This window comes from Thermothielavioides terrestris, chromosome 5 (genome assembly GCF_000226115.1).
Source record: "Thermothielavioides terrestris NRRL 8126 chromosome 5, complete sequence".
NCBI lineage: Eukaryota > Fungi > Ascomycota > Sordariomycetes > Sordariales > Chaetomiaceae > Thermothielavioides > Thermothielavioides terrestris.
This window is the reverse complement of record NC_016461.1, coordinates 333,487-357,931: the sequence shown is the minus strand read 5'-3', so window position 1 is coordinate 357,931 and position 24,445 is coordinate 333,487. Positions and strand designations below refer to the sequence as shown.

At 43.7% G+C, this 24,445-nt stretch overlaps 4 protein-coding genes across 4 annotated transcripts; 2 read left to right on the top strand and 2 right to left on the bottom strand.

The window, feature by feature from the left end:
* The first annotated feature begins 951 nt into the window (after positions 1-951).
* On the top strand, positions 952-2,025 carry THITE_2120651 (uncharacterized protein). Its single transcript, XM_003656176.1, has 4 exons — positions 952-1,162; positions 1,221-1,267; positions 1,338-1,375; positions 1,435-2,025. Exons 1-4 carry the CDS (start codon positions 1,084-1,086, stop codon positions 1,991-1,993), a joined length of 723 nt encoding a protein of 240 aa, XP_003656224.1. The 5' UTR covers positions 952-1,083; the 3' UTR covers positions 1,994-2,025.
* Positions 2,026-2,106: 81 nt separating this feature from the next.
* THITE_157554 (uncharacterized protein) lies at positions 2,107-3,198 on the bottom strand (the record flags this gene model as incomplete). The annotated part of the gene is made up of 1 exon (XM_003656175.1): positions 2,107-3,198. The coding sequence occupies one exon, from the start codon at positions 3,196-3,198 to the stop codon at positions 2,107-2,109; it is 1,092 nt and encodes a 363-aa protein (XP_003656223.1).
* A 1,425-nt stretch (positions 3,199-4,623) lies between these two features.
* Positions 4,624-5,315, bottom strand: THITE_26900 (uncharacterized protein; the record flags this gene model as incomplete). The annotated part of the gene is made up of 2 exons (XM_003656174.1): positions 4,624-4,894; positions 5,101-5,315. Coding segments are annotated over 2 exons (486 nt in total), but the record flags the coding sequence as incomplete, so codon positions are not given.
* A 983-nt stretch (positions 5,316-6,298) lies between these two features.
* THITE_2120648 (uncharacterized protein) lies at positions 6,299-6,989 on the top strand. The gene is made up of 2 exons (XM_003656173.1): positions 6,299-6,653; positions 6,711-6,989. The coding sequence occupies exons 1-2, from the start codon at positions 6,480-6,482 to the stop codon at positions 6,882-6,884; spliced, it is 348 nt and encodes a 115-aa protein (XP_003656221.1). The 5' UTR covers positions 6,299-6,479; the 3' UTR covers positions 6,885-6,989.
* The last annotated feature ends 17,456 nt before the right edge of the window (positions 6,990-24,445 follow it).

The window sequence follows — 24,445 nt, the reverse complement described above, 5'->3', positions numbered from 1 at the left end:
GGCGCACCACCGAGGAATGATGCTGGGGTTCATTGTACCCACCATTTTCAACCCAGGAGAATGTGATCAGGTGCCTGCTTAGACCACCATTACGGGGGTGGCACATTGGGCTGCGCTAGGGCTCCTGGCCTGCCACCACTCGCACAGAGGGTGTTGTGGAACAAGCCAATAGAAACCCATCCGGCCATCGTTTCCTGCGGGCGTGACAGCAGTCATTGATCTACGCAGAGTCAGCAGGGCAACAACGGTCCTTCCATCAGGTCCAACACTCTTCCAGACCCGTGTATCTGCTTCGCTTGCCAACATTCTGCCGACTGTCCTAGCCAAGCTGCTGACTGTCCATATCCGGGCCCGGTCGCTGACATTGCCGCCTCCCTACCCTCATCTGAGCCTCGATGGCTTGCACCCGCTCGGCACATGGATAAGCACTGGTGCTAGGCAGCCGACGCACTTCTTTTACTGAAGGAGGGAACCCCCCTGAAGAGTGGAGCGGTTGGGGCGGGCCAAATGGCTCAGGGCGTTCCCCAGCCTGCGGCGCGGCATAACGTCCTTCAGGGCACGGCCGGTGCGATCCAGATGGTTCAGCCTCAAGCCGTCGACCTACCTTCCACACAAGGAACACCCAGCACCCTTTCTAGACTCACCGGTGCCGCATATTGCTCTGACCGGCAGGTTTATGTTTCTCGAATCTCATAAGTCGACAGATATTCCGCCCTCGCATCAGATATAGTGTACGGCACCGCGCCTGCTGTAAGAGTCGAGTTGTCTTGTTCCGCCCTTCCACGGATGTATAGCTCGTTCCGCCCGTCCACGGATGTTACAGCTCGCGACAGATGATAGCTGATTGGTTGTCCAAGACCTGCTTCAGGGAAGAACTCCGCCCAGGTCCACTGCGGCGTCAAGCCAAGGGCGGGCGGGGACGGTCAAGCATGACTAATGGCGCCAGGAACCGGAGGGTATCGTGTCCAGGTACATTTAAATTCATCCCCCTCTCGCCCGTCTTTCGATCGAGCGCGACATCTTCACTCACATCATCAAAAAGCGGCACTCCACACTCACAGCGTCTCCCCGCATACTGCCACCATGAGCTCAGATCAGATCGTCTTGCTTGACATCCCGACCCGGGAGCCACGCACCTGCTGGTCGCTCAATCCGTGGAAGAGTAAGTACGAGATCCGCAAGACAGCAGAAAGAGCTTGTAAACTAACAAGAATACGCAGCTCGGATGCTCCTCAACTACAAGGGCCTGGACTACAAGACCGAATGGGTTGGCCCCCTCCGTCCCCGTCCCCGAGCCCATCCGGAAGGCAAAGCACTCTCTGACAGCCCGAACGCAGGTTGAATACCCCGACATCAAGGGCCGCCTGGAGCCACAGTAAATTCCCCCCATCCCACCACTTCCCACCTCCGCCATGCATCTAACCCTCCCCTCAGCGTGCCCCCCAACCCGGAGGGAACCCCCTACACCCTCCCCGCCATCCGGCTATCAGACGGTAGCTACACAATGGAGAGCCGCGCGATCGCCGATCAGATCGAGGCCCTGCACCCTTCCCCGCCAGCGCACCTCGACTCGCCGGCGCTGGCCAAGCTGCAGACGCTCGTGCCGCGCCTGCAGGTCGCGCTGAGGCCGGTCTACATGCCGCGCGTGCCGCGGCTGCTGCTGGCGGACGTCAGCGCGGCGTATTTCCGCGCGACGCGCGCGGCGCTGGTGGGGATGGAGCTGGACGCGTTCGAGGCGGCGAATCCGGAGGCGGGCGTGTGGGACACCGTGGAGCCGCTACTGAGGGAGGTGACGGCGCTTTTGGAGGAGGAGGGTGGCCCGTTCTTCTTGGGCGCGCAGGTGAGCTATGCGGATTTTGTGTGGGGTGGGCTGCTGTTGTTTTATGAGCGGCTTGGCGCGCTCGAGGAGCTGTTGAGGCGGTCTGGCAATGCCGAGGTGCATCGGCGGCTGCTGGAGGGGCTGCAGCCGTGGACGAAGAGGAATGCGGACTGAGCCAGCCAGAGGGTTGGCGGGGGGAGGGGAAGGGGGGGGGGGGGGGGGGGGGAATGGGATGAGCATGGGGGATATGGAAGTTTGCTGTTGCATTCTGGTTTTCGAAGTAGCTATCAGGCCTCAAGTGTAGACAGAAGCGTGTCACCCTGCGACAGCAGCAACCTCTGCCTGAAGTCCCGCCACCACGCGGTATCCTGTGGTGCTGCTCCATACCCGCTGTCAACGCTCCCGTCGTCACTCCGTCTCGCCACGTCGTTCCATCCGCCTGCATCGCTTCCTGTCTCCCCGGCGTTGACCAGCTCCTGGATGTCGGCATGATCCAACACATTGCCACCGGGGAGGAGGTCGTCGATGACGTCCCACAGCTCCCGCAGGGCCACCCGCTCTTCCTCGCTCTCCCAGTTCGGGGATCCACACTCTCCCACCGAATAGTCGCCGTACTCGGAGCCGGAGTCATCACAGTAGTCGAGGCTTGGCGCATCACATGCCCTATTAACGGATCCGACTAAGACGTTGTCTTCCCCCGCGGCATCGTCTTCCCCTGCCCCCGGCGTGGGCATGGCGTCGCCGCTCTCGCATCCTTCCCACTTTGGAAGACTCACCCGCCGCGGTTGCGGTGACGGTGACGACGCTAGGGGTGAGAGCGGCGGACGCTGTGGTCGCGTGAGGCCGTCGAGGTTGCGACGACGGAAGCTGCCTCGGCCCCTCCTGCTCGCAGTGTACTTGTACCTGCTCAGGCCGCGGGGCAGACGCGAGGCGGGAACCACGGCGTCGGCGGGCAGTTCGGCCGGGTCGCGATTCACGAAGGCATGGCTTGCCTGCCTGGGCTGGATGGGCGTCGGGGGCAGCAGGCAGGGGTGGTAGAAATTGAAGAGGTCGACGTTGTCGAGGTCGTCGAGCGGGAGTGCTGCTACTGGCGGCGGCGGGGGCGGCGGCAGCGGCGGTTCTGGCTTGGCTTCCGCCTGGGATCGCGGGAAGGAAGATCGGTACTGCGAGATGCGTTGGTCAACGACTTGCTGCTGGTCGTGGCTGGCTAGCAGGATAGGCGCAGCAGAGAAGCGCTGCGGAATCACAAGGGGCGGCAAAAGGGATGGCCGCATCCTGAATGGCGGGTTGGGGGGGCGGACACGAGCTTGGGGGCGGAGAGGGATCGAGGGGCGGAAAGTCGAAGTATTTGTCCCCGAGGAGGGTGGAATTGTGCGCATGGTGCCATGACGGGGAAGTGCGAAGGCAGTTCTAATTTCGACAGCAGATGGGACACTGGAGGCAGACGGCGGGAGATCGCAGACTGATTTATGGAGGAGAACTCCAGGGGCTTATGTTGACATGAAAGTAAGCAGACCACCGCCTGCGGTCCGCGCTCCGCACCAAACCTCGCCTTCTTCTACTTCTACAACCATGTCGGATAGGCTTGGACCTTGGCTTACGCGGGCCATGTCCGCTTCGCGCGGCGCGAGGGCTGTTCCTTGTGTAGGGAATTGATAATGGTCAAGGTTTTCGGCGCATCACTACCAACGGAGTCCGGCAACAGGGACCTCCGACATTGGCACCCCGGCTGGTGCGCTTTAGTTACACTAGCGTAGTGTAGTTTTGGTGCCAGGGAAGACTGATAAGAATAGAGTCGGGATTGAATGGTGCCGAACAACAAGCCACGCTGACCGCGAACCACGCCTTCGGGGTCACCACTAACCCTAACCCTGTTGCAGTCGACACAGAAAGATAGAAAGATAGAAAGATAGTTCGGCGGATGGTTCGGCGATGGAAAAGAAGATGTGAAAAAGTCGATGGAAACAGCCATAATAAAGCGCGGTAATTGCTAGAGATGCCTTAGAAAGGGCTCATCTTGCGACAACGTGGCCGGTATCGCCGAGTGTCGTGGAGTCCATCGAGGGTGAAGCGAGTGGGGATGCTTACATCCAGGGCCCGTGGACGCGATGCTATTTGTAGCCGCGAGATTTCAACACTAAGCAACCTCACCTGACGTTAACAGAAAGCCGCAATGCTGATCACATTTTCCTTCCCGTCTCCAGATCTGGGGTGTTCACCAAGCCATGACGACGCGTGGCCGGTCAAGCTCCCTGACTTCCACGAGCCAAGTCAACGAACAACTTCCGTCAAGCTCCTCGTCAAGGGATTGGCAGCCCAGCTACCTGCCCTGCTCTGGGCAGTTTGTGAATCCGATATGACGGTAAATCAAATCAAATAAACAGAGCACACATCTGCTTACAAATATCTATCTGTGGTGCCAATGTATCCCGAACCCGAAACCGAGCGCCCGCAACGCCAGCGAACATCACACAGGTAAGCAGTCCAGCAGAGTGCATCTCAAGCCCAAACCCTCACCACCAGAGATCCCCTATCTGCAGCCTCCCCGCGCCAGGCGCCGTAAGCGGCAGCTGCACCGGCACGCGCCCACCGGCGGCAGCACCCGCACCAGCAACACCCCCTCCATTTGCTCCACTCCGCGGGCGCCCCCCCAACCCGCTCCCCTTCACGTTATCGCCCCGCCCACCGTGACGGACGGGGCTACCATCGCCCCCGCCCCTCTGCCTCGCTGCTGCTGCTGCTGCTGCCGCTGCTGCCGGCGGCGACGGCCGGGACCCCTGAGCCGAGCCCGAGCAGCTGCTGCCCTCCTCCAGCCGGCGCAGCAGCACGGTCCGGTTCCACAGCCGGCGCACGCATAGCTGCCGGGAGAAAGCGACAGGGTGACCGCCGCCGCCGCCGTCGTAGTTGTCGTCGTGGAAGGCCCGCGCAGCGAAGGGCAGGCGAGGCAGCGTCGGATCGGGCATGGGCTCGAACAGCACGGCGGACGCGGCCCAGCGGGCGGCGCGGGCGGCGTCGGCGTCGGCGGCTGTGAACGTCACGCTGTCCTCGTCGTCGGGGAGGCGGCAGGTGATGAACCTTTTTTGGATTGTTGTGTTGGTCAGTTTACACCGGTTTTAGTTAGCTGGATAATCAGTGTGGAAATGAGGAATCCCCTGAGGTATATTGAAACAATGACGAGTGTGTGTGTGTGTATGTGTTATGTATGTGTGCGGGTAAGAGAAGGGGAGGCCAGGCCCTGGCGGTGGGCGGGTGGTTCGGGTCAGACGGACGGTAAGACGTACCAGGTAATGAAGTCTGGCAGCGTGAAGCTGACCTCCTTGGTGGCGGCGTGAAAGTGCGGCAGGCGCTGGTACCCCGGGATGGCCTGCTGCTGTGGCGGCCGCCGGTCCTGCGCGCGGAGGTAGGCCGCATAGGCGGCCGCCACGGCGCGGTCCGAGAATCTCAGCCGGATGCGGTTGTCGGTGACTGAGACGTCGATGGCGACTAGGTTCGGCATGGTGGTGCGGATTCTTGCTGAACGTGGTGGCGGCCAGGCCGCGGATGTGGTGTTGGATGTGGCGGTGAGCACTGGCTTGGCCCGTTGCGGAAGTAAACAGACCAACGACTGTGCTCCTGTTTAGGAAGGTGAGTTAAGACTTTTTTTTTTCTCCTGGGCTTCCTAAGCTCTAACGGTGGCGTTTCCTTCCCAGCCAGCGGTTTGATATTAGTATGTCTTCAGCGACATACTCCAAGTGTCGCGCACGTTCGAGTCACCGCGGCCCGCATCCCTTGGGCTGGAACCGCATCACCAGCCTAAGGTAGTCCGAGTGTTGGGCTGGCGCCGCTGAACGGCCAATCGCGCAGCACCAGCTGGCTGCCCGTTCTGTCTCAAGCACTTGCCTGCATGCGTGGATGTCCACTTTTGGCGCTCATGCAGCCAGTGAGCAGGCGACAGCTCAGCCGCCATGCTCGTCATTTCTTCAGCGCCGTCCCGGCCCGCCACTGTTTCATCCCCAGCGTGCAGTTTATTCGCTGGGTTGGGGGTCCATGAAATCGAAAGAAGCGTGGAATCAACGAAGCAAGGAGATAATTATTATTAATCTTACCGTACAGGGGCCTGATGCCCCGCCTATATCGAGGCAAGCAAGGAGATATCAAAGATAAAAGTAGCATTTACTCGCTGGGAAAAGAGGTGAGTTGAAGCAGACAGCAGGGTAGGAGAGGAAAGGGAGGTACCTAGTTAGCTGGAAGTATTTACTGCGATAAAATCCATCTACACCACGTCAATTGGCCGCAGCTGTTGGGCGGGGTAGGAACAAAGCAGGAGTGAGTCTGCGCCATCTAACTAAGGGGTGCGCGAATATTACTAGGAACAAGGTGCAGTCTTCTAATTCTCCTCCGGACTACCGCATATTCAGAGCCGAGTGCGACTCGCAATTGTTGAATGTACTAGTGACGCGGTCATGACAACGCCGGTGCCGCCGCCACCGCCGGTCGTCCGGGTCGGCGTTGCCGCCGTCGTGCAGGACGCGCAGGGCAAAATGGTCATGGGCCGGCGCAAGGGTTCGCACGGCGACGGTGAGCGGGCAGCCCTGTACATACATATATCTTCGTTGAGAGTGCGCACATCCTGACACAGACAGACACAGGCCAGTGGCAGTTCCCCGGCGGCCATCTCGAGATGGGCGAGAGCTTCTTCGCGTGCGCGGAGCGGGAGACGCTGGAAGAGACGGGACTGGTGGTCCGGGCGCAGAGGCTGCTCGCCGTCACCAACGATGTCTTCGACCCGCGGTCAAAGCACTACATCACCATTTTCGTGCTTTGCCAGAGGGTTGACGAGACGCAAGAACCGCAGGTCTGTCGTGTGAAGCTCTCTTGCGAGTCCGGGGTTGGGGTTAACGGCAGCCGATAGGTTCTGGAACCCGAGAAGTGCGAGTGCTGGACGTGGCAGAGCTGGTCCGACATCAAGGCCGTGATCGCTGGCCGAGATGGGGAAAGCAAAGTTTTCCTGCCGATCGTTAACCTGCTCCGGGATTATCCCGGGGTTGTGTCCGAGATGGAGACAAGCCGCTTGAACCCGAACTGAATCCCGGTCGGACCCGTACAACACCCGGCTTCTAATATATATACTACACAACTAGGCAGATAGTACGATCCTCCATTTAGCTATAAAGCAGGGGCCTTCCTTAACTAATTGTTACTGCTCCTTATCTATTTGCCTTTACACTCCTCCTCTTTAAGCTTAACAAATAACTGTTGTAGGGTACAGACCTATTAGTGATTTTTACGCTCCTCTCCTATTGGCTTATATACTTACTCCCTTGTTCTACCCCTTTGCCTCCTTTCCCTACCTCGCTTATACCCCTGTTACACCCCTATTACTACCCTTTTTCTTTTTTCTACTCCTTTTGCTCTTCCTCTCTCTCTTCCTTTTCTCCTTTCCACTCAGTTATACTCGAGCTTCCTATCGTTAAAATACCTCCTATTTGACGCCTACCTAGTTCATAGACTATATTCTATAGTCGTTGCTATTAGTATAAGCTATTTACTTAGTTTTATACCTATTCTAATAGAGCTCTTTATACTTCTTATATTTCCTATACTACTATATAGTATTAGCGTCGTCGTTCCCTAGTCTATAATATAGCTTAGGATACTACTAAACCTTCTACTCTAACTAGCTAGTTACCTCCTATAGGTTATATTCTTATCTTTATCAATGCTTTATTAGCTATTATTAACCTATATTTAGGCTATATAACCGTTGTATTATATAATCATAGCTTAATAAACATCGAATATACTAAATATAGTATATTACATTAGATAGATAAGGATCTCAGTATATATTTATATATCTATTATATCTCCTTCCTTAGCTAATACTCCTCTATAGTATAGAATTCTATAGCTATAAATTCTATATTTAGCTTCTATTGCTTATAGGGCGACGTGTCTTTCCTACTAAGCTACCACTTTCTAGACTTCCTCGACTACCTATTGTATATATAAGATCTTTAAAGGTTCTATTTTTATAATAATCTTTATCGTTATAACTTAGCTTTCATATTTACTTCTATTTCTATAAATTAAACTACTTATAACGTTTATAGTAGTAAGACTATAGATTTTTAAATCTATAGCGCCCTATATTATATTGCTAGCCCTTTTATAAAGGTGCCTAAAGAGCCTCCTTAGTATACTTAGCTTTTTTTTATAATCTATAGGCTATTGTTATATATCGAACTTTCTTCTTTACAAACTCTAATTATAATTTTATATTACACTTTACGGATTTTCTCTATTAATATAACTCCTTTATTTATATCTACTTAATTATATAGGAGCGCTTTCTTTAGAGCCTAGCTATATTGCAAATTGCGATTATACCTTAGTTGCATTTAGTTATAGATTATAGCTATAGTTATAACTATCGTTATAAAAACCTGCTAATGAGAAATGAGGTAGCTATTCTTATTCTAAAGGAGAATTCGAGGCCTGATTTTCGTAATATTATCCTTGTATATCGTTTAGACGACGGCTCTATATAGGCCTAGCACTATATTTACTTATATTACCCTACCTATCTCCTATTAGCCTACCCTTTGATATTTTCATTTAAAGATCCTAGCTTCTACTAGGGCTTATAGCTCTATAATAGCTAAGGGTAAAGCTATATTCAACTAAGTGTTGAGTTTAGGTAGTAGTGTCAATACCTATCATATCCTTATATAGATTATAGCTAAATGCCTTTCTTTTTTCGTAGTTGTTCTAGTAGTTCTTAGTAGATCTCTAGGCTACTAGCGATTAGTAAAAGCTATATTAGATTCATAATAACTAGAAGGAACTATATATAAAACTATACTAAGAAGTATAGAACTAGCTATAACTAGGTAATCGCGATACTTATAAGCCTAGGTAGCGAATTATCCTACTTATAAGCTACATTAGGGGCCTATACTTTATTGCTTAATACTATTAGAATTCAATGGCTATTGTTTATAAGCTAGGTTATCCTACATTGTTTATTATAGTTATAGCTAACCTAAACTAAGTAGAGATTTAGCAAGAGCTTCTTCTAGGCTAGACTATAGTAGACTACTCTAACATTGTTAACTATATCTTTGAGCTTAAGTACCGAGCTATCCTTTATAAGCTTTAGTATAGCAACTTATTTAGCAAGTTTATAGGCAATGTTTAGACTATTAAATACTAGAAATATAGGCTTCTATATTGCTATATCTTACTTTTCCTTTTACGAAAGTCTATATATCTATTTCTTATACTTGCTAACGTTAATTACGTTATCTAGGCTAAGCTTCCAACGGAGGTAGAGAATCCTAATAGCCAGTTGTAAGCTGTTATTACAAGCAATATAATTTATAGGCTATATAGTTCTAATAACCCTACCTCTCTTTATATAGTTCGTAATCTATATATAGGGGTTGCGAACTATTCTAAGCGCTTTCTAAAGGCGTTTATAGAGGAGACTATTATCTTAGAAAATAGGTATCCTATCTATCGCCATTAAGATATTAGGTAAACAGTTACTTATAAAGTCAATGGCTATAAGGTACAACTTAATAACTATTAGGTTATACTTTATAAATTTACCTCTCTCGTAAGTACATTGCCTATATCAATATAGAGATTTATATATTTATAAAGTCTATTAAGTATATATATAAGTATATTTATAAAGGGACTAACTAGTCGACAGTTCAACTCTCTATAAGTAACTAGCTTAATGAGGTTAATACTTATTTACAATGTGTCGCGTGCTAGTGCACACGTGACTCCACTTGCTAGGCTCCCTACGCTTAGGGGGCATATATCAGCTCTGCTCATATATGTATATAGACCTCGGTGCTCCTCCTATCCTATATAAGAGGAGCACCTCCCTCAATATATATGTCTCTACATCCTATATAGCCCTACTTCGCTACTCTCCTCAGTTATAAGCCTGGTTCGTGTACAACACTTATAATAGCAGTGTAGCCTAGTCGAGGCTATCCTTCTTCTTTTCTTCTACAACTACTTTGAGTCTTCTTAATCGTCAACAATATCTATAAGTTTATATTACCCCTATCGTTTAGTCTAAATAATATAGTACTTTTTAGTTTACTTTAAAATGCCTTTTGAAACTAAGAAAACTATTACTATTGCTATTATAGCGCTTCTAGCCCTTGATAGCCCTAAAGACTAGCTAAGATAGATCTTTGCTATTTACTAAAAGATTAACAACTTATAGGTTTAGTATATTATCGACCTAGATACCGCGCTCGCTATAGAAGCTAAGATACTTAGCCTTCCTATATAGCCTACCTAGGGTACTGCCTATTAAGCAGTCTAAGATCGCCATCTTTAGGCGTAGTATACTACGCTATAAACCTAGAAGGTAGCTAATCCCAATACCCGTAGCTAGGAGCCTTAGTTAACTGAGCCTACTAAGGAGGAGATCTACTATAAGTTCCTCAAGCTATATAAGACGTTTTTGAAATCTACTATTAATACTATAGCGTTCTATATAGTTAATAAGCTCTATAAGATAATTAATATATCTATTAGCGACTACTATACCTATACTATATATAATATTATAGAGGCTAAGAACATTACTAGCACCTATAGGTTTATCTAAACACTATATAAGATCATTGTACCCTCTAATAGCGCTACCTTTACTACGTTTACTAAGGAGTATATAGCTATATTCGCTAGAGGTAGCTAGAGTAGTATTGAGCCTAGGATTTAGATTCTTAAGTATATTTTAGTCTTCTACTGTATAAAGGTAGCTAATATCGCTATAGTCATCGATATAATAGTAGTCACTACGTTCCTTAAGACTATATAGAAGTGCCTGGATCCTAAGTAGGCGACTTGTACATTGAAGGACATTAGTGTAGCTAAGAAGCTTAGTAGAAAAGGACTAACTCTCCTCAATTTAGCTCTCTCGCTTAAAGCGATCCTCTAGGCTAAAGTAGTAGTCTATCTAAAGCCTAGAACCTACTCTATACTTCTAAGAGTATAGAACAGTTAGAAGAGCAGTTAGAAACGTAAGAAAAACTGCGACTACCTATATATACTGAAGACTCATTGCTATTAGTAGCTTCCTTTAGAGTGTTAGCAACTTTAGTATACTCTAACAAGAGAATCCCTAAACGGTATAACGCTCCTAAGCGATATAGTAAACGGAGTATACTAACGATTTGCTAAAGAGCGCTAGAACGACCTTTAGATAGAGCTTTAAAAGCTTAGCTAGAAGATCTAAAACGTATCGTTAAACGCTAAGGCTACTAGTTCTAATAGTAGTATAGGTCCCTTATTTCTAAGAGTGCTCTAGGTATATACTATTATCGATCTAGCAATTGTAAATAAGCTTAAAGAAGTATATAGCGTATTTGTATCTCTTGAGTTTAGCCTATATCTACTTAGTAAGTACATTCTATTTAACAACTATAGAGTAGTTAATCTTATTAATAATAGGGCTCTCCTTGTCCCTAGTACGTTCGTTAAGACAAGTGGTAAAACTGTTAAGGCTAGCACTATATCCTTCTCTATCTCTAGCTATAGCAAATAGATTATTAAAAACATTTTAAACAGCGTATATAGCCCGAATACTAAGGACCTTGTTATAGACAACGTTACTATTATAGAAGGCTTTTACGTCAATATTGTCTCTAAGAGACGCCTCTAAGTATAGAGCGCTTAGTACTATAGTCTAGATTATATACTATGTTAGGGGATATTAGAAAAGAGTATTGTATTTAGACAACTAGTTAAGAAGTTTAACTTGACCTTCTTACAATACAACGCTCTTTCCTTCTATTCTAATGCTTTTAGAGCACTCTCTAGAAGCTTTGCCGAACTTATAACTATAAACGCTATAGTTATAAAGAACTTTAGGAGGGGCAGGCCCTCGAAGGACCTACTCCTAGAAAGAGAAGACCTAGCTACTCTCTAGTACGTTAGAGCTAGTTATCTAAGTTTAGAGGCGTTAGAACATCTTGTCTTAAACGCCAAAGGTATATAGATTTGCGGGCCTCGTAGGCTAGAATACAAGGCATATATATAAATATATATAGAATAGGTTATTTCGCGCTGCCCACTATCGAGGCCGTTACTACGCCTATTTTAGAGGGTCTCTTAGGACCTATTCGATTTTCTAAAAGCACTTGACGGCTCGAACTAGCTACTAGTCATTAAAGACAAGTATAGTAGAAAGCTTTTTACGACTCCTCTTATATATAAGATATACAACAATGTATATAATAAGCTTATTCTCTTTGAACGCTAGGTGAAACGTTAATTTAGGTTGCCTATTTGCAAGATTAGGCAGGATGGCGATACTAGTGTTATCGGCATTAAAAGATATACTATGTACAAGCTCTAGGTATAGGAGTAGGGCATCGATTTAGAGGTTATACCTTTAGATACTAAGGAGCCTAATAGCAGTTTAGAATATATAGGTAAGGAACTTATTACTAAGAGCATCGCAATGTTTATAGGCGCTAGACTTCCTTAGAACCTATAGCTAAAATCGATAGTTATAGCTATATACTTATATAGTATTAGCCTAAGTTGTACTTATAACTATTGCTCGCTAAATAAGGTACTCAACTCTTAGTTCAAGTATTGGTTCTACTAGTATTAGCCTAGTCTAGTGTATATACTAACTACTAACCTACACCTAAACTAGGGCAATATTTATATATATAGCTACCAAGTGTACTCACTGACAAAGGAGCGTAAAAAGGGGATTAAGAGGCGTACTAGGAAGGTTAAACCTAGAGTATATATTAGGTATCTTATTAGATATAGGGCGTCCAATATTTACTATATCTAGGTACTAAAACTTAAGAAGGTCATTACAATATATAATATAACCTTTAACGAACGTACATTCTACTAAAAGGGCGAAGAGTAGCTTAATACTTAATTAGTAGTAGTTGCTAGAAGGGTTGTTAAGCTTATCGAACTCCCTATAGAGCCTTAGGACACTAAGGCAGTGCTATTCAGAGTTATAGATGCCTATAAAGACCCTATAACAGTTCCTAGCTCTCTAGGACATCTAGGGGGTATAGCTAAACAGGAACTAAAAGGGCAAGCTCCTTCCTATTCTCTATCCTATCTAAGGGGTATAGAAGTACTTAAGCATCGTAGCTAGAGTTTAAGTAAGGAGCCTACTAATAGTCTTTATACTCTAGAACCAACTCTAAAGCTATACTAGGAACGCCTAGATATATCTAGAGAGAGTAGCCCCTCTACTAATTATAGTACTAGTAATAATAGTAGAACGGTAGGAACTATATTATTGGAGGCCCCTAATATAGTTATTGAAGACGCTAATAGTAGTGTCGCTAGTAGTATAGCTAAGAGTACTAGCTAGGGTAGTACAACGGCAAGTACTACTATAGTCGATACTCCTAGTAGCGAGGAGGAGGTCGACCGCCTTAGCGATTAGCTAGAGGCTCTAGACGACTAGGAAGACGCTTTAAACTATAGTTCTTAGCCTAATTCTAGAACACCTATAGCCTAGCTAGCGAAGAAGAAGCGTAAATATATATATAAGACTTATAGATCACCTACTCGTCAATTAAGATAGATCTATAGACAGTCTCCTAGCGGTGGTACAGGCGGAAGCGGTGGTCTAGTGTACTTTATAGCCCCTATATACTACAAGGAGGGCATCGACGTACTAGATTAGTATATATAGCATTTGTTTAGCTACACATTTTTAGATAACCCTATAAATGCTCTATAAGAGGGCGACAGTATCTAATACCGTACACTATATACGGTTTTTATAGCGGTAGTCCACTAATATTATAACGTATATCCTAGGGCAACGCTAAATGGGCCTAGGGTACATTTCAACGACCTCACTAAGCTTCCTAAGCGTTAGAAGGATCTTGTCAACTACCTTTAAGAGCGCAAGTTTATAAAAGTAGCTAAGGAAGAGATTTGCAATCTCGTCAATAGAAAGATATAGCGTAAAATATAGTATAAGACCTTCAAGGGGAAACTACTGCCTCTAAAGTAGGTTTTTGTCTATAAGTTTAATTAGGATAGCAACCTTGAGAAGTACAAGTTGTATATCTACGTTTATAGGGATCTTTAGAAGCTTACTACTCTATAAAGCACTTATATAGCTATATTTGTAGTATACTCGTTCTATACAATAATAGCTATTGCTATATAGTTTAATCTTAAAGTCAAGCAGTTCAACGTAGTATAGGCGTTCTTAAATACCGACCTGCCTAAGGGTGTTGTCTACGAGATGCCTAAAGGGTTCGAAGAGCCTAGATTGCTTATAGAACTATAGAGAGCTCTGTACAGCTTGTAAGAGTCTCTATTGCTCTAGTACCAAGAGTTCTCTAACGTACTTCGGAAGCTTAGCTTTATAGCTTCGCCTAAGGAACTATGCTTATTCTTTGACCACCAACGGTATATACTTATACTATTCTATATAGATAACTATCTAGTCTTCTACTATAGAGACTATATAAAAGAGGCTTAGAGGATTATCGATACTTTGAAAGCGAAGTACAAAGTATATAAGAAGGGGGACGTAGCTTAGTTCCTAGGCATTAGAGTAATCTACAACTATATACAATGTAAGATCTAGCTCTACCTTGACTAGTATATTAAGAAGATTACAAAGCGTTTCAATCTTATAGATCAAATCACCTTTCTAAGTATCCCTCTCTCTGTAATAGAGCTTCGTAAGTTTACTAGTATAGCTACTTAAACATAGATCAAACTATATTAGGAGCTTGTTGGATTATTGCTCTACGCTATAGTCGTACTATATATAGAAGTCACGTTCCTAGCTTTGTTGCTCTTACACTTTCTAATAAACCTCTTAGGAATATATATCGACGTTGCAAAGTATATAATCTCCTACCTCTTTAGTATACACTTCCTCGCTATTTAGTTTAGGGGTATACTATAGGATGCTACTCCTATATAGATCCTACTTATTGTAGGGGACATATCGTATATAGATAACCCTAATATATATAGGTCGTTGTTTAGCTACCTTATCTCTCTATTTAGTAGGCTCATTCATTAGAAGGCTATACGCTAGGATATAGTCACCACTTCGTCTATAGAGGCGGAGCTCCTCGCTTTATCCACTATAGTATAGGAAACAATAGCGTTTAAACACTTCCTTAGCGACTTACAACTTAAATTAGATATACCTTAGACTATATTCTATAATAATATATAGACTATTCGCCTTGTAGTAAGCAAGAACAAACGCATTAGCACTCGCCTATATTATATTGACATCTACAATATATAGCTACGTTAGGAATATATAAAGGGGTCTTTCGAGGTTATATACTTGCCAACTATAGAGATGCCTATAGATAGGCTTACAAAGATATTGACTCGCTAGAAGTTTAAACACTTTAGGGAGCTTCTCAACCTATAGGATATACGTTATATAGTTTAGGGAGACGATTAGGGGAATAGGAATATAAGGTATAAATAAAAACAAACTAAAAACAAGAGCGTATACTAGTGTAAAACAGACTAGGGGGTGCCTATACCTATAAAACAATAAACAAAAATATAAGACTACTTGCCGCCCTTCTTCTTCTTAGGGGTAAGTACAACAAGCACCGCTATAGCTATACTATACGCTAGTGTATCTAGGTCAAAACCTAGAGCAGCCTTATCTTTATCCTTATCCTTGTCCTCCTCCTCGCTCTTCTTCCTTTTAGCCTTCTTAGCCTTCTTAGACTTCTTAGTAGACATAGCTACCTTCGCCTTGCCCTTACCCTTGCCTTTGGCAAATGTAGGCGTACACTCCTCGTTGTTATCGTTATTATTATCGTTATCGTCGACGTTAGCGTCCTCACCCTCTATAGTAAGAAGGGTACGTAGGGTAGTATATAGGTTCTTCTAGTCCTACTATATATAGTTAGAATAGCACTTTTCCTTTATTATTTTATTTGTTGTTACTTATAAGATTAGGCTTAAGGGCTTAGCGCCCCTATATTATAGCTAAGAACTGCTTAGTGACTAGGAGGATATTGTTAGGACTGCTCTATTAGTATAGTGCACCTACCAACTATACTAATATACTTATATAGGGCAGCACTTCTTGCCACGTATATAGCGCGTACACTAGACAGCTTTGCTAGAGGCCTCCTAGTACTCCCTACTACTCTTACTGTATATAGCGGACTTAAGGTAGCCGAGGTAGGGTACCTCTCTAAGAGCGCCCTCCTCCTCCTCTTCCTCCGAAGAGGAGGAGAAGGAGGAGGGCGCTATACACTTAGAGGAGGTCTTAGGCATAGCGGGGGTCCTGCTATGAGTGTCAGACATATAGATATATATATCGCACTAGCTAGGCAATCTACGGTATATTCACTTCTTGCTAGCGCCAACGCTAGACTTAGAGGGGGTAGCTGAGAGCGGGGCAAGCTTGTTCTTAGCCACTTTGGCGGTACGAGCCTTCTCGAGGACAACGAGGTATATAGCGGACAATATAGCTATTGTTGTTATTATTGTTAATATTGTTGTTGTTACTAATACTGCTACTATTGCTTATAGTCTATAGAGGAAGAGTTTAGGAGAAGGTTTAAAGTGTACTTACTATAATTATATACTTCTAGGACTATAGCTATCGACTAGCCTATAGCACTGCGGTATTGTCTATATAGCGCGAATACAACAATATATAATAATGGTAGGTATATATTTAAGACGTTTAGCAACAATAGCTACAATAGTGTATACCTAAATAATTATAACGCTCAATTGTATAATATAAACCTATAATCAAGGCAGTGCAATTCAAAATATATATTAATAGTATACCTAAATAAGGGATAGGAATAGACTATACAACGCAATTAGAAAATATATATAATACAATCAATAGCGCTTATATCAATGTTAATAATAGCGCCTCTGAATGTTAACAATGGAACCTCTAAATCTGACTATATATAATATACTATGCAGTTTGCCAATATAGGCAGCTAGACAATGTTTATACAACGGCGTAGCGACACTTACACAATAGCTACGATTATATATAATAGCAGGATCAATACCAGAGGCTACAGTTCAATACACCTAGCAATGCGAGCTCTAGAGTCAGTGCCTAGCATACGTATTCCACAGACAGCCGCTTACAAGCCTGTCTAGGGGGTATATCGCGTACTAGTATATATGTGACTCCACTTGCTAGGCTCCCTACGCTCAGGGGGCATATGTCAGCTCTGCCCACACATGTATATAGACCTCGGTGCTCCTCCCACCCTACATAAGAGGAGCACCTCCCTCAATACACATGTCTCTACATCCTGCATAGCCCCACTTCGCTGCTCTCCTCACAATGTTAGTACATTAGTCTAGCAGAGGCGGTTGTATAGCTCTTCGAATTTTATACCTATTGCGAGTTCCCCCTTATTTATCGCCTTCTAGTCCATCTAGAGTATTAGCAACACGTTTTTTCTAAGTAGATAGTACTCCTAAAGAGCTTATAAAAGCGTTAAAACATAGAATTATAGAGCTAGAAGTATTCTTTACTTATAATATAGCCTATAAGAATACTTATAATATCTTCTATATTGATTTTTCTTTGTACTTTATCTAGGATAAGCAATTATAGGAGTAGAAGCTCTATGTCTATAGTACTGCTATTAGGCGTATATACTACGTTTCTTTTACTATAGGTAAGTGGTATTTTCTTTATCTTCTTCTTTATTTAGTCCTTAGCGTTTAGTCGTTTACCTATTTGTGGACTATAGATAGCTATGAATATCCTATATTCTAAGCTACTTACGTTATAGCTAGCTTACTCGACTTTGACTAAAGCTAGATTATATACTTCGACGAGGCTACGAGTTGGTAAATAGGGTATACCCTTTATAAGCTTTCTACTATTAGCCTCCTTACTAGCGATATTATAGACTTAGTAGCGCTATAGTTATAGTTTTACAATTCCTTTTACAACAATCTTCTCTACTACCTCAAGTGTATTATAGATATCCCACTAGACTTAGAAGAACTATATTTCGACTTTGGGCTCTTTTTATTAAATTAGCTATTAGCTAATAGCGATAGGTGTTTAACTAACTTTGGTTTACTAGCCATTCGTTATTGCTAGGAGGATATAAAGTAGAATCCCCTATTATAGACGGAGCTTAGTTACGACCGTTAATAGTAGGAAGCTCTCTTTATAAGTATTCGATCTCAGTTAAACGCTAGCTAAATAGCTCTCTTTATAGAGATTATAGTTATAGTTAACTTATACTCTAAAACTGTTATAGACCGGGCTATACCCAGGCTAGGTATATAGGGCTACGCCTAGGATCCATAGCGGTCCTATGACGGGCCCGCCACGGGCCTAAGGCGGACCCGCCTCGTGCCCAGAATAACATCGATCTAAGCCCCCTATACACAAGCCCCTGAAAACTCTACGCATAAGAACCACAGCCTATACTTCTCCTTTTCTCTCCTTAAGGTAGTTGAATAGAACATTGTACGCTTATCTATAGACGCTATAAGGCTAGTACGTTACAGTTCAACTACCTTCCAGTAGATAGAGCAGTTGTTGCTTCTAGGCGTGGACGAGAGCAGTACACTGGGCGTTTCGACGTTAGTACCGAATGGACTAAACGCCACTATAAACAACCTAGGCGTCCTATAGGTTTCAGACCTAGATTAGGTCTACGAACACTTCTAAGTCTTATAGGAAACGATCGTATAGTAGAACGTAACTATCGAGGAACTCTATATAGCCTAGATCGCTATAGCTCAGACTATAAACGCCCTTGCAATAGCCTACGCCCTAGCTCCGACGATTAACGCTATAGCTCTAGCAGCTCCTAGGACATAGCGGAAGCGCCTCCCTATAGGACAACCCTTCGATAGTAAAAAGGAACTCTTTGCTACCTAGAGGGCTATAATAGTATATATCCTAGTAGTAGACTAGGACTTTATTAGAGGCCCCTATAACTAATAGGTGTTCATTTAAAGGAACTTTAGCCAAGGAGTTTAGACCAAGGTTATAGCCTTCTATAAGTTAGGAGGGCCCTACTATAATTATAACCTAAGAGCATTCCTCGAATACCTCGTAATCGTTTATATAGACCTCTATAAGTAGGTTATAGCTTTGATAGAGCTAGATATACTCCGCTAAGGAGACAATGAGCCGTTCTCCTCTTTCTTTATTTACTTTAAGGCGAAGCTATCGAAGGCTAGAGAACTCAATTAGAGCGACGAGGTACAACTTATTAGACTACAACGATGCTTCTCCCTAAAGTTGAAGTATATTGTAGTAGGACAGAGGGTTCTATAGAACGACTACGTTATAGCCGTTATAAAGTACTATAAGATCGCTACCGACCTAGAGGCTCTTCGCCTAGAGGAACGACATCAATAGTCCTAGGGTAAACGACCTAGGCCCAACGTAGATATAGAGAAGGATATAGACAAAGATATACCGATAACTGGAATCAACGTAGCCTATACTACCCCTACCTAGAGGGGAGCTAATAGAGGCTATAGAGGAAAGTAGTAGCGGAATAGAGGAAAGCGAGGTGTAAACGCGCTATAGGCAAAGTAGGTAAACGACGAAGTATATATAGTATATCAATAGGCTAGAGCCTATATCCATTGTAGGCGCTAGGGTCACTTTATAGCCACCTATCCCTTCGCCTTAGCTAAGAGGCTAGCTCCTTAGGTCAATATTAATAAGCTAGAGGCTAAGGAATAGGTAGAGAAGGACTCTTCCTCTAAAGAGGAGGAGGGAAAAGAGTAGCCCCTATACAAAGTCTTATATAAAGGCCGAAAGGACTTAGCTACTTATAGAACGAGTTTATAGAGATTAGAGAGAGAATAGATAAGCTACCTTTTCTAATCCCTATTTTCCTAAACTCCTTTAGTTTTATAAATATATAAATAGATAGTAGGTATTAGAGCTATAAAGCTATTAGCAAAAGAGTATATTAGCAATTAAGGATTAAGTAAATAAGCTTGTCGACTCCCTATACCCTAGGCGTTATAGTCAAGGGGGTATAAATTACAAAGAAAATTATATATATCGCCTAGGTCGTAATAGACATCGATAGGTAGATCAGTGCTACTATATTCTATATAGTCCTAAGACTAGCCTACAACGTTATTCTAGGGCTCCCTTAGATAAACTACTATAGGATTGTGCTAGACCTGGCCAATAGGGTCTTTACCGTTAATTCGCAAGGTGGCCTATAGGTATATAAGTACTCTTTACAATAGAAAGAAACTAACACCACCCTAATTATAGGCGTAGTATTCGTGGGCTTAGCCTATAGAGTATAAAAGAAGAAGTCTAAAGGAGCCTAAGACACGTTCTTCGTCACTAGTATCCACGAGATAACTACTATACTAGGGGCAGCTATCTCCTAGCCTAACGCCAACCTAGACCTAAAGATTGTACTACCTAAGGAGCTACGAGACTTCGCCGACCTCTTCGACAAAGAAAAGGCAAACGGCCTACTTCCTTATTAGAGGGAGGCCGACTATTATATCCGTCTTAAGACAGGCCTAGATAGGAAACCTCCTAAGCTCCTATAGGGACCTTTATACAATATACCAAGGGACTACCTCTTAGAGATTTAGAAGTAGGTCGTAGACCTAATGGACAAGAGATAGATCTAGGTAAGCTCTTTATTAACGGCTACCCTAGTCCTCTTCGTAAAGAAGCTAAAAGGGGGATAGAGGTTCTATATAGATTACTAGGCCTTGAACAAGATCACTAAGCAGGACTAGTACCCGCTCCCCTTAATTAAGGAGACTCTCTAGTCCCTAGCTAGGGCTAAATAGCTTACGAAGCTAGACGTTAGAGCTACCTTCTATCGTATCTAGATAGCTAAGGGAGACGAGTACCTTATAGCGTTTCGTATAAGGTTTAAGCTATTCAAATAGCTAGTCTACCCCTTTAGGCTCGTAGGTACTTCTATAACGTTCTAGAGATATATCAATAACGCCTTTGGCCTAACGCTAGAGGACTATATAACGATGTACCTTAATGATATTTTAGTATATTCGAATAGGAGCTAGAAGGACTATATAAAGAAGGTATATAAGGTCCTCTAGAGGCTAAGAGATATAGGCCTCAACCTAGACCTTAAGAAGTATACATTCGTAGTAAAGGAAGTCAAATACCTAGAGTATATTGTAGAGGTAGGAGTCTATATCTACCCTAACCCTAAGAAGATCAAGGCTATCTACGAGTAGGAGGTACCCTATAGAGTCCAAGGAGTATAGAGCTTCCTCAGGTTCGTTAACTTCTATCGCAACTTTATCCCTAACTTCTCTAAGAAGACGGCCCTATTGATACATCTTATCTATAAAAATGTCCTATTCCGCTAAGGCAAAGAGGAATAGGAGGCCTTCGATATACTTAAGGCCACATTTATATCAAAGCTAATCCTCGCCTAGTAGGATCCTAAGAGGGAGACGATCGTAGAAGTGGACTATTCTAGTATAGCACTTAGCAAATACTTATCTTAGTAGGGGGAGGACAGGGTCCTTTACCCTATAGCCTACTACTCTATAAAACTAAGCCCTATTAAACGTAACTACACTATCTACAATAAAGAGCTATTAGCTATCATCTTATACCTTAAGGCCTAGTCGACGGAGCTTCAAAGCGTAATAGCCCCCTTTACTATCCTAATCAACTATAAGAATCTTAAGTACTTCACTTAGCTATATCCAATTAGCGAACGATAGGCCAAATAGGCGGAGATACTCTCCTTATTCAACTTCGAGCTAAAGTACTAGCTAGGATCCTAGGCCTTACGCCCTAATATACTCTCCTAGTATAAGTAGGACGAGCCTAAAGACAACTAGTGTATCGCCTAGCTACTTCCCCTAATCAAGGTATACTAGACCAGTGTATAGGAGGAGGCTAGGCTACCTATAGGAGAAACGCTCTTCGAGGATAAGTAGCTCGCTACCCTATAGAACGAGGGTATTGCTAGAGATAAGCACTATACTCATCGGCTCTAAGCCGTCTACAATAGAGCTTAGAAGTTTCCTAAGGAGGCGAATATAGCGTAGACCTAGATCGTAGACTACTCCTTTAATATATAAGGCGTACTCTAGTTCTATAGCCGTCTCTAGCTCCCTATATAGGAGCCCCTAACTACTACGATTATCCAACGGATCTATAACTCAGCTATATTAGGATACCTAGGGCGCAATAAGCTATTTAAAATGCTCTAGAGAGATTATCACTAGGACCTTATATCGTCCAATATAAAGCGGTTCATTAGGAACTATAATTAGTGCCATCGGAGTAAGATCTCTCGACAGCTATATCAAGGGCTTCTATAGCCCTTGCCTATCCCTAATCGCTTCTAGAAACAGATCTCCATTAACTTTATAACCGACCTCTCTATAAAAGACGAAGGAGCGCCTAGCTACCTTATAGTAATTACCGACCATCTCTCCAAATATATATAGCTCGAAGCAATATATTTGATAGGAGTAGAAGAGTATACCCTTTGATTCTATAACGTATAGTAGCGTTTCTATAGGTTTTTAACCTAAATTATAACTAACTATAAGTCGGACTAGCTAAGTAGGTTCTAGACTACGTTATATAAGGCGATAGGGGTAGAGTAGCTCCTATCGACTTCTTACTATCCCTAGACAAATAGAGGGACAAAGTAAGTCAACTAAGAGGTATAGGTAATCCTCTAGATCTTTATCTCCTTTATATAGTACAACTAGCCTAAATATCTCCTAGCCTACTAGTTCGTACTTAACAATAGGGACTCGTCTATAACTAGAGTAAGCCTAAACTACCTCCTCTATAGGTTCGATATAAGCCCTATATAGCTTATTACAATCCTAACGACGTTTATAGCATCTTTAGAAGGTCGCGCTACTAGGTTCCTCTATTATCTAAAGAAGAGGATAGAGTAGATCTAAGTAGCTATCGTATATATATAGTAGCGGTAGTAGACGAATATAAACCGCTCCCGCCACCTAGCTAAGAGGTTCTAGGTAAGGGACAAGGTATAGTTCTCTCTATACAATATAAAGACGAACCGCCCTAGTAAGAAGCTCGACTAGCTAAATGCTAAGTATAAGGTAGTTATAGTGCCGACCTCGCTAACGGTGATGCTCAATATACTAAGTGGTCTATACCTAACCTTCTATATTAACTTAGTTAAATAAGTGGCTTCCGACCTACTCCCTTTGTAGAAAGTTATAGATAAGAGGCTAGACCCTATATAGGTTATATCGGAGGAGGGTATTCCCCAATAGGAATATAGGGTAGAGGCGATCTTCAAAGCTTGAAATATAAGAAGGAGAAGGAACAATCGGAATGTATACGTCAAGTAGGTAGGTTATAACAAACCAACGTAGAAGCCTTTAAAGAACTTCCTAGAGACTACTACGCTCAATAAGTTTAAACGAGAGTAGGGAGATATACAATACAATAATAGGCTAATATCGAACTAGAGGAGGAAAGGGAAACATCGTATTTATATATAGACTACCCTATAAAGACTAGCTACTTAAACAAATATAACTATATAGGTATAGGAAAACTACGATATACCTAAGTCTAATTATCCTCTTAAACCTAGATAGAACGGAACTATATACGAAAAAACAATAGGACACACTAGTAGCGTTACTTATTTAAGGTCTATAATAGGACCTACGTCGACAATCTCTTCTTTATCTTTGAATAGATATATAGGTAGAGCGAGTATATAAAGGGGTAGAGTAGCGACGTAAAGGGTCTAAGGCAGGGGCTATATACGTACTTAACGGGCATATAGTACATCCTCTACTAGGGAGGAAGGGCGTCGACCGTAGTATAGGTTATAGGCGGGGGAACGTATATAGGGAGAGTAGCGGGGGTAGGACCCCTAAGGGGTACAGATAGGCAAGGGGGTAGTAAGCGCGATAATATAGTCCGTAAGGCGTGAATTTGTCTCTAGGACGGTTGCCTAAGACTACGCTATAGTATGAACAGCCTTCGCGATACGCCGATTCTCTTACTAGGAGGAATCGAAATATTATGCTATATACTTAACTAGGTGGCTATAATGCTATATAGTAAGGTTGTCCTAAGGAGCTTAGTATAGAACTAGGGCTCCTCGTTGGCCTAGGGTCGAAGGAGATAAAGGGGGGGCTAGAAGTACGTTAGGTACAAAGGTAGAGTGTGCTAGAGACCAATACTATAGGGCTATACTAATCACATTATAGAAGCTATATATAAAAGTACTAAATTATAGTGTTAAGATAGTACAATAGGCTAGCTTAGTCTTAGTCTTCTTCTAAGTAGGCTTAGCGACGGCTTAATTGTCGATATAAAACTTGACTAAGCGTTTTAGACTAGCGTATAGAGAGGCGTTTATTGCTTAAAGTACTAGATCCTAATAGCACTTAGTATAGGCTTTAGTGTATTCTAAGTAGCTTTCTCCCTAGCCTTGAACGCAATTTACTAAGTTACTATAAAGAAGCTACTCAATATAATTGAGGTAGACGTCTTTCTCCTCCTCTAGGAGAGCGTTATCCTTATTGTTAGAATCTCCCTCTATAATATAGCTATTAATAGTACAACAAGAGGAGTTGCTATAGTTATTACAGTTCTATCTAAGACGCTATTAG

Bases quoted from the DNA above. Each gene is read 5' to 3' on its own strand.
- THITE_2120651 (XM_003656176.1), top strand. From the start codon at position 1,084: ATGAGCTCAGATCAGATCGTCTTGCTTGACATCCCGACCCGGGAGCCA. The intron at 1,163-1,220 runs GTAAGTACGAGA...AAGAATACGCAG, and splicing joins GTCGCTCAATCCGTGGAAGA to CTCGGATGCTCCTCAACTAC. The intron at 1,376-1,434 runs GTAAATTCCCCC...CCCTCCCCTCAG, and splicing joins AAGGGCCGCCTGGAGCCACA to CGTGCCCCCCAACCCGGAGG.
- THITE_2120648 (XM_003656173.1), top strand. From the start codon at position 6,480: ATGGGCGAGAGCTTCTTCGCGTGCGCGGAGCGGGAGACGCTGGAAGAG. The intron at 6,654-6,710 runs GTCTGTCGTGTG...GGCAGCCGATAG, and splicing joins ACGAGACGCAAGAACCGCAG to GTTCTGGAACCCGAGAAGTG.